A 17,627-nucleotide genomic window follows, 5' to 3' on the forward strand; every position below is an offset into this window, starting at 1 on the left:
AAAATGCCTCTTCTAATTATTTCTAGTATGGTTAGAGTGTGAAATAGGGTTTTGCTGTTGAATGTGCCTGTATGCTTTTTTAGGGCTGATTAACAAAATACCATAAATTGGGTGGTTTAAAGCGAGAAAAATGTGTTCCCTTACAGGTTAAAAGTCTAGAAGTCTGAAGGTAGGGTCAGGGCATGGCAGGGTCATATGGAGGATCCTTCTCTGCCTCTTCCAGGCATTTTGTTGCCCCAGGCATTCCTTGGCTTGTGGCTGCATAACTGCAGTCTCTGCCTCCATCTTCACATGGTTTTCTCCGTGTCTCTGTGTGTCCTTACCTTTTCTGAAAATAATACTAGTCATATTAGATTAAGGGCCTTCCCTATTCTAGTATGACCTCATCTTAACCTGTAACATCTTCAGTGACCCTATTTCTTTCCGCATCAGGTCACTGGGGGTTGGGACTTTAGCATGCCTTTGGAGCACACATTTCAACCTATAATAGTGCCGAGACTGATGGCCCTGTTTCTTTTGTAGGCAGTGTCTTTTTAAATAGAATTATTTAGATAAGCGTGAGATGGATTTGGGGGGTCAGCAGTACTCCATAAAAGATAGAAGAAATAATCTCTTTCCATGGGCGATGAAGGATAAGCACTCTCTAAATGTGATGATATACAAGAAATATTTAAGGATCAACCCTGTGAAAGGCACTGTCAGTCTGTGCTGGGGGATATACAAGTTTATAAGACATGGTTGCTGTTCTAAAAGAAGTTATAGTTTATTGACATAATCTAGACTTTGTACTCCCAAAGTTCATCTAAATGAAGTACTGCTAATGGACTCTTTATTCTTTTATTTTTCGGTATAAATAGCTAAATAGTTTCAAGACTATCAAGAACTGATATGATAATCTTTATATTATGTAACATTGATCTTTGGCACTTTAGCTTTCTTGTTCACGAAGCAAGCTCTCATTTCTAGAACATTTAACTTAAGATTTTCCCAAAAGTGTTTTGGAATCTGTGAACCCTGTGTTTATGGTTTATATATGTGATGCCTGTGGGACCCCTTTCAGATAAATTTGAACAGATTCAATGTATGAATTCTATCTGAAGATTATAGAAAGTCAGTCTTATTTTATGTTTAATAAAGGTGATTGTTTTTCAAAACAGTTTTTTTTTTTAATTTTTTTATTAAATCATAACTGTATACAATGATATGATTATGGGGCATCATACACTCACTTCATAAACCATTTGACACATTTTTATCACAGTGGTTAACATAGCCTTTCCGGCGACAAAACAGTTTTTAAAGATAAAATATTGTGGTACTCACTAGGCCTTTATATTTTATAGTTATTGTATGGTTATCTCCAGAGAGTTCAGAGTGCCTTGCATTCATAGCCCTTGAAAAGGTAGAAATGAGTTAAGATATTTTACCAATTTTTTTGATTGGGAAACTCAAGTTCAGATAAGGTACATGTTTTCTTAATGTCCTTCAGAAAGGACATTCATAGAATCAGAAGGAAGATTATGATTTTACCTAAAGATTCTGTGTCTCAACTCAGAATTCTTTCAAGTCATGAATTATTTATTTGGTTGTCCCTTATGAGGGATTGGTTCCAGGACCCCTCCAAATACCAAAATCCAAGGATGCCCAGTTCCTTATATAAAATGGTATGATATTATTTTTGCATATAACCTATGCATATGCATATCTTCCTATATACTTAAATCATCTGTAGATTATTGATAATATATAATGTAAATTCTACATAAATAGTTGTTATGCCATATTGTTTAGGGAATGACAAAATCTGTACATGTTCAGTACAGAAGCAACCATCCATATTTTTTTCTTGAATATTTTTAATCTGTAGGCAGTTAAATCCCATGGATACAGAGGACTGACTTTTTTTTTTTTTTTTTTTTTGGTAGTTTTTGTCTGGGGCTAGGTTTGAACCCACCACCTCCAGTATATGGGGCTGGTGCCCTATTCCTTGAGCCACAGGTGCTGCCCAGAGGACTGACTTTATATACAGAGTGGACATAAAAGTTTGTGGCTCGTGAACTTAATGTTCACCCTGTATATCTGTTGAAGGGGTGAGATGAGGGTAGGGAGGCATATCTAGTGGTAGCTAAAGTAATTTTCAGGCAAATAGAAAACTCTTGGTGGGATGTAGTGGATCATGCCTGGAATCCTAAGCACTCTGTCTGGGAGGCCAAGGCAGGAGGATTGCTTGAGATCAAAAGTTTGAGATAAGCCTAAGCAGGAGTGAGAGCCCATCTCTACAAAAAAATATGAAAATTAGTGGGGTGTGGTGGTATGCACCTGTAGTCCCAGCTACTTCGAAGCTGAGGCAGAAGGATTCCTTGATGCCAGGAGTTTTGGGTTGCAGGAGCCATGATGATGCCACTGCATTCTGTCCAGAGTGACAGAGCAAGATTCTTTCTCAAAAAATAAAAAAGAGAAAATAGCCGGGCATTGTGGCAGGCGCCTGTAGTCCCAGCTGCTCGGGAGGCTGAGGCAAGTAAATCGCGTAAGCCCAAGAGTTAGAGGTTGCTGTGAGCCGTGTGACGCCACTGCACTCTACCTGAGGGCGGTACAGTGAGACTCTGTCTCTACAAAAAAATAAAATAAATAAAAATAAAAAAGAGGAAGAAATTTCAGGCAAAGAGAAAACTCTTGATTAAGTATTTATTCTGCCATTAAATTGATATGTAATCAGCTTAACCTGGTTAAGCCAGGCTTAACAGTATTGCCTTTCTAGATAATGGTAGCATAAATTGTATTCTGGGCATGGAACCTAGAGTAGCCTTTTGTTTCTGGTTGACGTTCTTCCAAGAAAGATACACTCTACTGCCTCTGGACAAAGTTTGACCTAAGGAAAAAGGTAGGATAGATTCCATTTGAGAATAGTTTTTAAAAAATTAGATTTCATCATTCTGCATAAATGAAGGTTCATTGTAGAAAGGGAAGCAGGATGGGAGTGAGGTATAGTACAGAAAGAAGGGAGGAAAGGACCTAGCATTTGTGAACTATAGCAGGTGATTTAAAGGCTTTCGTTTATTAAATAGTTAATCTCAAATCTTTGTATAGTTTTATATGCCAAGTGTATAAACCTTAATATTTGTTAGGTGGTGTGTGATATGCAAGGGAAAGTGGTTTTTTTGTTTTTTGTTTTTTACAGTGGAGTTTTTATTGATTTGTAAGTTGTTAACTTGGTTTCTATTGCTGAAAAAATACACATCTGGCCAGGTGCAGTGGCTCATGCCTTTAATCCTAGCACTGTGGGAGGCCAAGGAGGGTAGATTGTTTGAGCTCAGGAATTCCAGATTAGCCTGAGCAAGAGCCAGGTCAAAATAGAAAAACTGGGCTTGGCGCCCATGGCATAGTGGTTACTGCGCCAGCCACATACACCAAGACTGGTGAGTTCGAACCCAGCCTGGGCCAGCTAAACAACAATGACAACTGCAACAAAAAATAGCCAGGCATTGTGGCGGGCACCTGTAGTCCCATCTACTTGGGAGGCTGAGGCAAGAGAATTGCTTTTGCCCAGGAGTTTGAGGTTGCTGTGAGATATGATGCCACAGTGCTCTACGGAGGTCAACATAGTGAGACTCTGTCTAAAAAAAGAATAGAAAAACTAGCCAGGTGTTGTGGTGGGCGCCTGTGGTCTAGCTGCTTGGGAGGCTAAGGCAAGAGGATTGCTTGAGCCCGGGACTTTGAGATTACTGTGAGCTATGGTGCCATGGCACTCTATGCAAGGCAATAGAATGAGATTGTCTCAAAAAACAAAAAGAAAAATTGCACATCTTATTAGAAATCACTGTAATGGTAGTGGTATTAGATATCTAAAGATATGTAAAATATGTTTTATACTAATTCACTTTATATATCATTCCCTAAAGAGTTCTTGCTATTTGTAAGACTTCATTGCGCTTTTTCTCAGTGAATAGATGACGACTTGTGGGGTAGTAATGGCTCTCTTAGAATAGAATAAATAATAGGCCTGAAGAGAAACTTTTGTTTACTTTATTTAGCATCCTGCGAATTTGCTATCTTTCTAAATAAAATTGAGGAAGCTTTAATCCAAACCAAAATAAAAGGGAACTTGGAACGTTTTATATCTTCTTTTCCTTACTTAAATATAGATCTTTACCAGAAAGCTGTTTTCTGAGCTATAAAAAAGGATTCGATTTGTCCCTTTTGAGTAGGAAAATAAGGACACAATAGAAATTTGATGTGTTCCTTTCTGCCTACTTTGCCACTCTGAAAATAATAATAGCTAGTATCTTAAACACAGACTCATTCCCCCAAAATCTGTGACCAGTTATCTGACTCTTGCAACCTGAGGTTAAAATCGAATCTCTATTTGATTTTAAAAGGATTATTTTTCTGCAATTTATGGGATATGCAGGTGGTAAGTTATTTGTGTTTGTTCTATAGCTATGTTAAAAAAATGTTTGACCTTTCTCTATGCAACATCTTTTATACCTCTAGGCAACAGGAAAGGATAAATTCACAGAGGGAGGAGATAGAAAGACAACGGAAAATGTTAGCAAAGCGGAAACCTCCTGCCATGGGCCAGGCCCCTCCAGCAACCAATGAGCAGAAACAGCGGAAAAGCAAGACCAATGGAGCTGAAAACGAAACGTATGTTATACATTGATGTGAACTCTGTGACACCATACCCTGACCCCAGATACAAATGTCTATTTGAGTGCCACTGGAAATGATGATTATTTCTGGAGCTTACTCAGGTTTAAGCTTTCTTTTTACTTATATTAATTGCTCGGCTCGTGTAAAAGCCATGTAAAATCAACTGATTTTCTTAATCCTACTTGCTATTTATTTATTTAGACAGTCTTATTCTGTTGCCAGGCTGGAGTGCAGTGGTGCAATCTCCACTCATGTAAAATCAACAGGTTTTCTTAGCGCTACTTACTATTTATTTAGATAGTCTTACTCTGTTGCTAGGTAGGAGTGCAGTGATGCAGTCGTGGTTCGCTGCAGTCTCAAGCTCCTGCTCAAGCAATCCTGCATCAACCTCCTGAGTAGCTAAAGCTACAGGTGTGTGCCACCATGCTCAGCTCATTTTTTAATTTTTTGTACAGATGGGGTCTCCCTGTTGCCTACACTAGTCTTGAACTTAAAAAGTAATCCTCCCCTGCGCGGCGCCTGTGGTTCAACGGAGTAGGGCGCTGGCCCCATATGCCGGAAGTGGTGGGTTCAAACCCAGCCCTGGCCAAAAACTGCAAAAATAAAAGTGATCCTCCCTGGGCAGCACCTGTGGGTCAGTGGGTAGGGCGCCAGCCCCATATACTAGGGGCGGTAGGTTCAAACCCGGCCCCGGCCAAACTGCAACAAAAAAATAGCCAGGCGTTGTGGCAGGCGCCTATAGTCCCAGCTACTTGGGAAGCTGAGGCAAGAGAATCGCCTAAGTCCAGGAGTTGGAGGTTGCTGTGAGCTGTGTGACACCACGCCATTCTACTGAGGGCAATAAAGTGAGACTCTGTCTCTACAAGAAAAAAAAAAGTGATCCTCCCACTTTGGCTTCCCAAAGCACTAGAATTATAAGTGTGAGCCACTGCCCCTGCCTTAGTCCTGCTCTTTATTTAGGGAATTTCAAATGATGGGAGAAGTAATTTCACTTCACCTGACATCATGACTTTTGGCCACTCTTTTTTTTTTTTTTTTAGGGTATAATGCCTAGATAACTTCTTTTTTTTTTTCTTTTCTTTTTTTTTTTTATTAAATCATAGCTGTGTACATTGATATGATCATGGGGCATCATTCTGGCCACTCTTTTAATAAATATAATGTTGTTGTATCAAAATGATATTATTTCTTATATGTGTCTTTAAGTTATAATATACTGGTATTGTCTTGTGGGGATTGCCTGGCTACTTCTTTTTAATTATTATTTTTTCTTTTTTGAGACAGGGTCTCATTCTGTTGCTGGGGCGAGAGTGCAGTGGCATCATTATAGCTCAGTATAGCGTCAGACTCCTGGACTCAAGTGATCCTCCCATCTTAGCTTCCCAAGTAATTAGGACTACCGGTGTGAGCCACCATGCCTGGCTGATTTTTTTAAAAATTTTTTTGAAGACAGGGTCTTGCTATTTTGTTCAGGCTGGTCTTGGAACTCCTGGCTTCAAGTGATCCTCCTGCCTTGGCATCCTAAAGTGCTAGGTTTGTAGGCGTGAGCCACTGTGTCTGGCCCCTGGCTGATGTTTTAGATTGAATAATGCTCTATACTGGTCAAAAGAAACTAGTTAACAATACAAATGTAGGAGTAAGCCAAAAATTAAAAAAATAATTATTATTTTAGGAAAAGAATATTTTCCTGATCAGCCAAATCTTGACCTCACCAGAATTTTTTTCCTGTTTTAAAAACCTAAGGAAAACACCTGTGTCATAAATTACAATGCAATCATCTTTTTCTCTTGTCAGTTAACAGTTACTAAGAAAGCTATCATGTGTAGGAAGGGTAGACTATTTAGAGCACAAATGTTCTCTTCCATTCCTTTCCTTAATTGAAAGTAGATTTCACTTTTAAAGTTAACTTCAAATAAAAGGCATACTATTATATAACTTAATGATTAGTACGTCTTTTGCCTTTTTTATGTTTCAGATTAGTTCACAAAAACATATTAACTCATAATCCACTTGAAGTATAATAATACTTAAACCATTGTTAAAAGCCCATGACATCTGAGAAATGCACCTTCCTTTATTCCAGTGAGAAAGATGGTTTAACACTGTTCCTTACCCTATACATACCTGATGTGTGTTGGGTAGTCTTTTTCTTGGTATTTTTTTAGTAAGTCTATGTTAAATGCTTATTTTATGGTAGGCCCTGGTCTGAGAATACAGAACTAAAACATACAGCCCCAGTCTTAGGAGCTCCTACTTTATTTATGGGAGATGAATAGATGAATGAATTAATAATTACATTTTAGTATAACTCCAAATGTTTTAAAACTCAGATCTACGTATTTCCTTTCAACAAGTCTAAATAGGAGCTCAGATTGAAAGATTCTCTAGACAAATCAGTCCGATCGTTGTTTGTTTTTTTTTCCCCATGACTTCTCTGTTTGTTTTGTGAAGGGACTTTCCCTCTAGTATTACTTGAAAGTTACTTAATTCTAGCACACAAAACTTGGCTTAGGAGTGCTAAACAAGGATTGGTTGTTTCTTTGCCACAGATCAATAATTAGAATTCAGGGTAGGTTAGTAAGAGTGTCAATGAGTAGTTACCATCTAGAATCCTGTGTAGAATCTAACCTGGAAGACCTTCAGTCTAGTTTTTAATCAGTATTTGGGATTTGGCTCTTTCCTTTGATCAAAAGCCAAAAAGAGGCCTCTAGAGCCTTGGAGTAAGTCACATTATCCTTTCCTGGTATTGAACCTGTTTCAGGCAGAGAGAATTCTTAGCCATGATTTTTCATTTCTCCATTTTTTATTCATATGAAATGGAGTAATAGGTATAGGTATGAGGATTTCTCTTTAAATAGGCATGCTGTGATTTCAGATAATTTACTGAAATCTCTACCATTATTTTTCAGGTTAACATTAGCAGAATACCATGAACAAGAAGAAATTTTCAAACTCAGATTAGGTCATCTTAAAAAGGTAAGTATAATAAGAAAATCTATCTGCAGAAGGGTGATTTCTACTTTAATTTACATTTGTTGTTGAAGCTATTTGGCAAATGTAAGAGTAGCTTCACATAGCTGCAGAAATCTTGAGTAACTATTCTCATTATCATATCTTGTAGTGTAATGGTAGAACTCATCTTTCTGTTGAAGTCAACTCTAACAACCCAGTGAGAATATTTTTTCCCCCAATGATGTGTTGATAGATTAAAAATACTATATACATTCTCAGGCTTCCCAAGTGCTTATTCTTAGAGTAAAAATTAAATGTGCACCAAGAACAGATGGTTCTGAGACTGATGTTAAAAGACTGTTGCGACATTTTAAATCCCACAGCAGCTCTTCTTTCTTGCCTTAACTAGCACAAAAAGAGAAGCTCTTGTACCAAACCAACCATATTCAAACACAAAGGCATTTAACATAGAATTTGTTATTGATTGATGATCTCTGAGCTGTCTTAGATGTAGATTACCTCAGCTTTTAAATTCAGCAGCCCATACATTATTGGTAGATGCTGTTTATGGTGATGGTGGTCAGTGAAGATTTACTACTAAATTGCTATTGGGGGTGTGTGTGTGTTTTGTTCACATATTGGTTTTCATATCTTTTTCCCACTGGATTCTCAGATCTCATTAAGTAAGTAGAATTTAAGGAACCAAGTATAATCATACTTAAAAAGGAAAACCCGATTTTTGTAAAAAAGTTTGCATATGTATATTTATATGCACAAGACATTTCTATAAACTTACATAAGTGATTCCATCCAGAGACTTGGGGATGGAGAGGAGGGAGGAGGAAGGTAGAGAACTTTTACTTTTCCCACTTCTGTATGGTTTGGATTTTATTGCTTTATAATTAAAATTCTAGTTCTTAGGCTGGGCGTGGTGGCTCACGCCTGTAATCCTAACACTCTGGGAGGCCAAGGAAGGTGGATTGCTTGAGCTCACAAGTTGGAGACCAGCCTGAGCAAGAGCAAGACCCCGTCCCTACTAAAAATAAAAAAACTAGCCTGGTTTGTCCCAGGTGCCTGTAGTCCCAGCTGCTTGGGGGACTGAGGCGAGAGGATCACTTAATCCCAAGAGTTTGAGGTTGCTGTGAGTTGTGATGACACCATGGCATTTTACTGAGGGTGACAGAGTGAGACTCTATCTAAAAAAAAATTAAAAGTAAAAATATAATTCTGTTTCTTAAAATCAATCTTTTAATGTAAAGCCTATTTAACTTTTCACAGAGAATTCTGTTGTTTTTGAAATGAGACTCCGAAAAGGTAAAGTTTTCTATAATTCTGAATTATTTCTTCAGGAGGAAGCAGAGATCCAGGCAGAGCTGGAAAGACTAGAAAGGGTTAGAAATCTACATATCAGGGAATTAAAAAGGATACATAATGAAGATAATTCACAGTAAGTAACTTGGGGGTTTGGTGAGTTGGAGATTACTAAATGCTTAATGACATTAATTGAATAGTCTACAATGCTAAAATGATGTTTCCATTTAATATAAATTTGATAAATGATTCCACAGGTAGGGTGTAATACAGTTTAACAAAATTATGATTTATTTGGGTTTGAATATATTAAATTTATATATATTTGTATGCATACAGCATTGTTATACAAGTTTACAATATAACTTTGTAATCTTAAATGATTGTGCTGCATATTCACATTTATGATACATACTATGGAAAGAATATTGGGATGAAATGACATTCAGTTTCTGAATGACCTTTAAGGACCATTCATGTGTTGACATTTTAAGTAAAACCCTTAAGGTTAGCACATTAATTATAGATTAACATCCACCTTTGTTTACAAGCCATTTAAGGGACTGAAACTGGAAAAAGTAGTTTGAAGTGGGAAAGCTTTTTTATAAGTAAACTGTTCCTTCCCACATTTTTCTGACCGTGAAACATTTTTTTCATATAGCCACAGCTTGTGTATTGTGGTTTGGCTAGAGTCCCTATGGTCCTTCCTGTCAAATGACAGATAATAGCAGTTCCCACTCTCTGTATATCAGGCATGGTGCTAAGTCCCCTTCCATACTCTTCCTTTAATCCTTAGGATAACTCAGTCATCTTCAATACATGGATCAGGAAAATAAGCTTAGAGAAATTAAGTTAACTTGAGCAGGGACCCTTAACTAATGTGATCAAATTGCCAAACTTGGATCTTGCTGATCCAAATCACCATAATATATCTCTCCCCATAGGCAAGCTGCTTTCTTAAGATCAAAATAATTTTAGAATTAATAATTGGATTGTTTAAGATCAGGAACTAGGTAAAACAAAAATATTTTAAAATTATTTTTAGTTAGGTGCATTGGCTCACACCTAGAGTCCCAGCTCCTTGGGAGGCTGAGGCAGGAGCACTGCTTGAGCCTAGGAGTTCGAGGCTGCTATATGCTATCATTGTGCCACTGTGCTCTAGCCTAAGTAACAGGGCCAGATCCTGTCTCTGAAAAAAAATGTGAATTTTTTTTTTTTTTGCTAGAATTTCTCATTTCTTTGCTGTATCATTAGGAAACAACACAAAGTGAAATCTTATATGAGGAACACAATTGTATCATAGACAGTCTGTCTTAAAGAGAGAATATTGAATGCACATAGAACGCATAACTCACTTTTATATATAATCAATCCATTTTTAAGGCAATATAAAATGTCCTACAATTTTAGTATATATAGTTTTGCAATTGTGGGAATGTGTGGCAATTGAATGGTTTGAGGAAGCCAGATAGCACAGTGCGAAAATCCCTAATCTGGTTTGGGGAAACCAGATAGCACAGTGTGAAAATCCCAGCACCTGTGGCTTAGTGGGTAGGGCGCCAGCCCCATATACCAAGAGTGGCAGTTTCAAACCCGGCCCCAGCCGGCTAAAACAGCAATGACAACTGCATTGTGGTGGGTGCCAGTAGTCCCAGCTACTCAGGAGGCTGAGGCAAGAGAATCGCTTGAGCCCAAGAGTTGGAGGTTGCTGTAAACTGACACCACGGCACTCTACTGAGGGCGACATAGTGAAACTCTGTCTTAACAAAAAGAAAAAATCCCTAATTTAGTCTAATTTGCCCCCATTTTATAGCAGGGCAGAAGGGGAAGGAAATCAAGAAAGGTCACAGGTCCAATGAAGCCACGCTGAGACTAGCACTGTATCCTGGGGCTCTACAACCATTGCTGTTCATTATAATTATGCTGCCTCTTTGAACTATGTAACTTTATACTCACAATTTGCTGTTATTGTCAAACAGCCACCAGCAGCTATGTTGTAGTGTGTTAAGTATTCTGGGAATTATACAAATGTGGCAGACTGAGTCTTTGATCTCAGGATATTACATATTCTCTGTTTCTACAGATTTAAAGATCATCCAACGCTAAATGACAGATATTTGTTGTTACATCTTTTGGGTAGAGGAGGTTTCAGTGAAGTTTATAAGGTAGGTAAAAGGAACTGAGAACAAAAACTGAGGGTTAAATTATTGACTATTAACCAACTTGGAGAACATTTAGAATGGTGATGATAATGGGTTGATATCTATTGGTTGAAATTCAAAAACTTTAAGAAACCAGGCTCAGTGAGTAGGGCGCCGGCCACGTACACCAAAGCTCTGGTGGGTTTGAGCCTGGACCTGCTAAACAACAATGACAACTGCAGCCAAAAAATAGCCAGGCATTGTGGCAGGCGTCTGTAGTCCCAGCTGCTCGGGAGACTGAGGCAAGAGAATCGCTTAAGCCTGAGAGTTTGAGGTTGCTGTGGGCTGTGATGCCACAGCATTCTACCCAGGGTGACAGCTTGAGACACTCTCTCTCTCAAAAAAAAAATCTTTAAGAACCAGTATTTTTGGGAAAACAGCTTCCAATAGACCTAAGTGACTAAGCATCATGCAGTATTTTACCCTGTTTTCAAGTTTCAAAAATAAATAATTAGAGATTTAAGAAACAAAAAATAGCTCATTTCTGGGTGGTAGAATTACAGTGATTTTTATTCTGGTTCTGTACTTTCTGCTTCATTCACATTTGCTAGAAATAACTATGTGTTACCTTTATTCTCATACACGTATGTACACATAGAGACATATGCACACATGTTATTTTATTTTTACAAAATAGATATGTGTCAATGTTATTCTTTTTTTTTTTTTTTTTTCAAGAGACCCGGGCTGGGTTCGAACCCACCAGCCCCTGTGCACGGGGCCACTGCTCTAACCACTGAGCTATGGGCACCCTGTCAAAGTTATTCTTATTTGAAAACCTATTTTTTGTTTCAAGAAAATTGTCGTCTAATAGCGTTTACTACACCCGTATTCTGAAGCAGTGTCCTGCCTTAGAGCGCTTCACTTATGTCTGCAAAATACAGACTTTTGTGCTTCTAGGTTAATCTTTATAATTTATCCTATTTTAAATAAAGCTACAGATTCATAATATGTTAACCAATCACTGCCTGCTTCTGCTTTAATTTCTCTACATGTTTTTGGCACCTGCTATTAAATGCAGAACTATTTGGTAGCTCAAGCCCATAATCCTAGCACTCTGGGAAGCTGAGGTGGAAAAATTGCTTGAGGTCAGGAGTTAGAGACCAGACTGAAAAATAAGACCCTCATCTCTACTAAAAATAGAAAAATTTGGGAGGCGCCTGTGGCTCAAAGGAGTAGGGCACCGGCCCCATATACTGGAGGTGGCAGGTTCAAACCCCGCCCTGGCCAAAAACTGCAAAAAAGAAAGAAAGAAAAATTAGCCTCGCATTGTGGCTGGCACCTGTAGTCGCAGCTACTCAGGAGGCTGAGGCAGGAGGATTGCTTGAACCTAGGAGATTGAGGTTGCTGTGAGCTAGGCTGACGCCATGGCACTCTTAACCTGGGCAATAGAGTAAAGCACTGTCTCCAAAAAATGAACACAAAATTAGTTATTAAGCTTCACTGTTCGGCTCTGGGACTTCCCTGTTTCAAAGGTGTAGCCATCACTGTTGTGATTTATGCTATGCCCGTGTGAATTTATACATAGGAAATTTTTTTTGAGTAAAACAGTTTTCATTTCAGATTAAAACAGTAAAAATCTAGTTCTGTTGCTTTCCTTTTTAATTTTAATTTTTGTGAGGATTTTGGGGTTTTTTGGGGGGGGGCTTGAGACAGAATCTCACTTTGCCACCCTTAGTAGAGGTCACAACAACCTCAAACTCCTGTGCTCAAGTGATCCTCTTGCCTCAGCCTCCCATGTAGCTGGGACTACAGGCACCCACCACAACGCCCGGCTTTTTCTAAATATAGGGTCTTGCTGTTGCTCAGGCTGGTCTCAAAACTCCTGAGCTCAGGCAGTCTACCTGCCTTGGCCTCCCAAAGTGCTAGGATTATAGTCATGAGCCACCTTGCTGGCTGATTTTTGTGTTTTTTTTATATATGTGTAAAATTTACCTTTCTAATCATTTCTGTGTACAGTTCATTGACATTACGTACATTCACAGTGTTGTGCAACTGTTATCACCATCTATTTCCAGAACTGTATTATGATTTTTAGTGTCCTGCTAGTTTTGATTTTTCTAGTATTTTATTCATATATATATATATATATATATATATTTTCATCTCATCAGTGAGAGTGGCCATAGTTATCTTTTGTTTGTCAAGCTTCGATGTCACAGTTATCCTAGCTCCTTTGAGTGAGTTTTCCTATGCTCTGGAACCCTTGCATTACTTTGGAATTGTTGGCTCCTTGAAAGAGGAGCTGTAGAGCTGACTCATAAAAGGCACCTGAGTAGGTGTCCAGTTAGTGGAAAACCTTTAACTACTTTTTCAATTCCCCTACATATTGATCTATTCAGATTTTCTCCCCCACCTTTTTAAAAATTTATCTCCCTCCTTCCCCTTCTCCCCTTTCTTTTTTTTTTTTTTTGCGGTTTTTGGCCGGGGCTGGGTTTGAACCCGCCACCTCCAGCATATGGGGCCAGCGCCCTACTCCTTTGAGCCACAGGCGCCGTCCCTTTCTCTCCTTAAGTCAATTTTGATAATTTAATTTTTCTAGAAAATACTCTGTGTTACCTAGATTAAAAAAATATATATTATCCATACCTTAGTTATTTCTCTTTTCTTGTGAGTCATTTATTTTTGTGTCTCTTGATTGATAGTCGAGAGATTAGTCAGTGTTTTTAATTTTTTTCCTAAGAATCAACTTTATACTTTATCAATCAAATTTATTGTTTAGTTTGTTTTCTGTTTCATTAATTTGTCTTCATTCCTTCCTTCGTTCTGCTGTGTTCTTTTTTTTTTTTTTTTTTGAGACACAGTCTCACTTTGTCGCCCTAGTGCCGTGGCATCAAGATCACAACAACCTCAAACTCTTGGGCTCAAGCGATTCTCTTACCTCAGCCTCCTGAGTAGCTGGGACTACAGGTGCCCACCACAATGACCAGCTATTTTTTAGAGACAGGGTCTCGCTCTTGCTAAGGCTGGTCTCAAACCTGTGAGCTCAGGCAATCTGCCAGCGTTGGCCCTCCAGAGTGCTAGGATTAGAGGCGTGAGCCACCATGCCCTGCCTGCCGTGTTCATTTTTATTTATTTTCGTTCTTAGTCATATGCTTATTTTATTTTCTTTGTAATTTTTTCATTGTGGTTAAAAAATAAAAAGATAACATAAAATTTATCATCCCAAACACTTTTAAGTATGTGTTTAGTAGAGCTAAGTATATTCATATTGTTGTGAAAAAAAGATCTCCAGCACATTTTATTCTTATAAAACTGAAATCCTGTAGCCCTTAAGGCAGCTCCCTTTTTCCCTCTCCCCCAGCCTTTGGTAACCATTCTACATTCTGTTTTTATGAATTTGACCACTTTCAGATACCTAATATAAGTGAATCATATAGTATTTATCTTTATGTGGCAAACTTACTTGACTTAGCATAACGTCCTCGAGGTTGATTCATGTTACAGCATGTGACAGGATTGTCTTCCTTTTTACAGTTGAGGAATATTCTGTTGGATATGTCACATTTTGTTTATGCATTCCTCCCTTGATAGACACTTGTTTTGCTTCTGCCTAAGTAAATAGTGCTGCTTAGAACTTGGGTATACAAATACCACTTCAAGACCCTGCTGAGTATACCCAGAAGTGGGACTGTTCCTTTTTAGAAATCATCCATATTGGTTCTTGATGCTTCCCAGTTACTTTTAGTGATTTCATTATCCTATTTTTCCCTAATGTATTTCTTTAAACATTTTGATATTTCTAAAATCTTGGTTCTTACAATGATATGTACCTTTAATATAATTATTCTTTTGCTGCTCTTTACTCAGTCAATGGTGGGTCACAGTGTCTTGGATTCCGAAGTATGGTGTGGCAGTTGGAGAGAGTGACACTTGGAATAGCCTTAGTGCTTTTATAAATTGGATTGTATTTAATCTCATTTTTAATGGCCTAAAGTGGTTTTCTATTCTAAAGCCATGGTATGTGCGTGTTCACAGGTGAACATCATGTAAGAAAAATAGAATTCAAAAGTTTCCATTTGTGGAACTAAGTTACTATATATGAATTGAGTGATTTTTATACTTTGAAACATATTGGTTTTAACTGAGTATAGATGAGAAGTTTCTCTATTTTGTAAGCAGCTCTCTTGTATATAACAGTACATACCTAGAGGAGCTTACATTTGGAAAGATCTATAGAGCATGACCACCACGGTATACGGACCACAGTGTCCTGCGCCTGCTGACTTCATCTATTTGAGCATTTGTAGAAACTGGCAGGTGGCATGTTATGGTATTGGAACTGAATGCATACACTTTTTATCTGAACTTTACAAACTAAGAAAAACTCATTGTTCTATAAGAGCTCTCCAATAACTATATTTTTTAAATTTTCAGGGTTTTTTTGTTTGTTTTGCCAATCCATTCTTTGGTTTTATAATGAATTTAATCTCTTTTAAGACAGTAAATTCTTTTCTATAGGGGAAATCTATATACATTATATTATACATTAAAATATTATTTTATCAATTTGTTCTCTACACTCAACTTCCTGAAAAAAACATGTTATCTTTTCTCCCCCATGCGCTGCCTAACTCATTCAGTGTCAGTGCACAGTGGGGATCTTTGGGGAAGGTCTCTGAACAGCACTGGGAAAGTAACTTGGTGTGACTAACTTCAGACTTAGTTGAGATTAAAAACTGCTTTTCATTTGCTTAGCATAGAGGGATGGGACTAGAGGCAGGGGATTTTTTTATTTTTGCTTTTCATTTTAATAAACACAAACCAAATTACTGTGTTATTTAGTTAACAGTTGTACCAAAGAAGTATACCCAAAGGTGTTATTTCTCCAGAAGGTAGGTAGTGTGTATCCCTGGGATTTCAAAAATGGCAGAACTTAAAACATGTCAAGTCCCAGTGTCAGCTGAGGGATGGGAGACATCCTAAGGGAGAAAAGTCCCAAATGGGAATAAATGGTGTCAGAAAGGGAAGTGCTAGGAAATGACGGTTACGGCAGTGTTGTCTTTCTGTTTGTGGTGTGTGGTTGGCTTTATGTTTTAAACCCCTTGGTGCCAGTGTGTCTGGAGACTTCTAAATTATCTAATCACAAGTTTCAAGAAGGTGATTGCAACACTGAAAGAAGTATGTGATGTGTTGCCATTTGCTGCTGTTTCTATTTAATAATGCAGTTGAACTTCATGTTATCTGTTAAGCAGAAGCTTCAAGTCAGTTGCCTGTGATTCTTGTTAGCATTTATCCAGAATATAATTAATGTATTCTGTTTCTTTATAGGCATTTGATCTAACAGAGCAAAGATATGTAGCTGTGAAAATTCACCAGTTAAATAAAAACTGGAGAGATGAGAAAAAGGAGAATTACCACAAGTAAGTGATACTAGAGTGTCTGATTTTTCATAATTTAATGATAACCTGTATTTGAGCATTGTGCTAAGAGCTTCAGATGCATTGCCGGGTTTTGTTTTATTTAATCCTCATAACTCCCCTAGGAGATTGAACATATTCTCAATGTTAACTGATGCCTACAGAATTTGAATAACTCAAGAAGTGGCTGAGCTGGTATTTAAATCCATCCAGACATCCCTTAATCTAAAGCCCGTGCTCTTAACTTCCCCTTCCATTGTGAAAATAGGTACAATGGGTACAGTAAAACTTAGATATTGGGGAAACCACTGTTACTTGTCCATAGAAATCAGACCCAGTGGAGCTCTTTCTGCTACTTAGGTCATTTACTATGGAGGAGACTGGGAGGCACCTGGTATGCCTGGGTGGTTCCTGTCTGGCATGTTCAGTCCACCAGTCAATGCTGCGCTCTCCTCCCGTCACAGTCTGCCCAGCTCAGAGTTCTCAGCCTTCAGTGTCCCACTTTGTGTGCTTGCCTGTCTTCAGAATGCCACAGTGGCAGCCTTCATCTGTGTGGAGAGGGTGGTTTCTTCAGAATGGTTATTACATGCACAGCTGTGAATTGCTTTGTTCCACTAATGTTAGGTTTTGCCTGTATTCTCCCTGAGTGTCAGAACATTGGAGTTCGTGCCTCATTTGCTTTGGAGGCTACACAGACTTAATTTACTATTAGATTCCCCATTGGACTTAGTTCTGTTTTCCTTGGTGGTACTGTATTCAATTAGACGGTTCCTGTCCCTGAAAGGAAGAGTCAAGCCCTTTTTGATAAAAACAAAAACCTCATTTCTCTAAAGATAATCTTGTTTTTTTTCTTACAGATAATACAGTAGACTTTGAAGTAGCCTTTTAGTTGGCTTTTAACCTGGACCGAGGCTACTCTTGCTCTATGCCCGTTGTTCATTAGGAGCCTAGGAACTCTATTTCAGACACATGGCCAGTGGCACTTAGCACTGGAGAAGAGATAGTTCCTGCGGCAATAAGAGAAAAAGGGCTTTGCAGAGGTAGGAAAGGCGGTGACCTGTGGCATCCTGCATATGTATCTTAGGTGACAGGCAGCTGTGGTCCAGATGCTCCTGATGAACCGTTACATTATTATAAGAACATTCCAGTCACT

General features: G+C 38.3%; 1 protein-coding gene across 16 annotated transcripts in view; it reads left to right on the forward strand.

The window, feature by feature from the left end:
• TLK2 (tousled like kinase 2) overlaps positions 1-17,627 on the forward strand; it is a 138,750-nt gene that overhangs the window by 98,802 nt on the left and 22,321 nt on the right. For all 16 annotated transcript variants that reach the window (XM_053568779.1, XM_053568777.1, XM_053568776.1 and 13 more), the window contains 5 exons: positions 4,492-4,644; positions 7,560-7,626; positions 8,952-9,049; positions 10,997-11,078; positions 16,386-16,477. In XM_053568779.1, coding sequence (XP_053424754.1) covers positions 4,492-4,644; positions 7,560-7,626; positions 8,952-9,049; positions 10,997-11,078; positions 16,386-16,477 — 492 coding nt within the window. The remainder of the gene's footprint in view (positions 1-4,491; positions 4,645-7,559; positions 7,627-8,951; positions 9,050-10,996; positions 11,079-16,385; positions 16,478-17,627) is intronic.

This window comes from Nycticebus coucang, chromosome 18 (assembly GCF_027406575.1).
Source record: "Nycticebus coucang isolate mNycCou1 chromosome 18, mNycCou1.pri, whole genome shotgun sequence".
Lineage (NCBI taxonomy): Eukaryota > Metazoa > Chordata > Mammalia > Primates > Lorisidae > Nycticebus > Nycticebus coucang.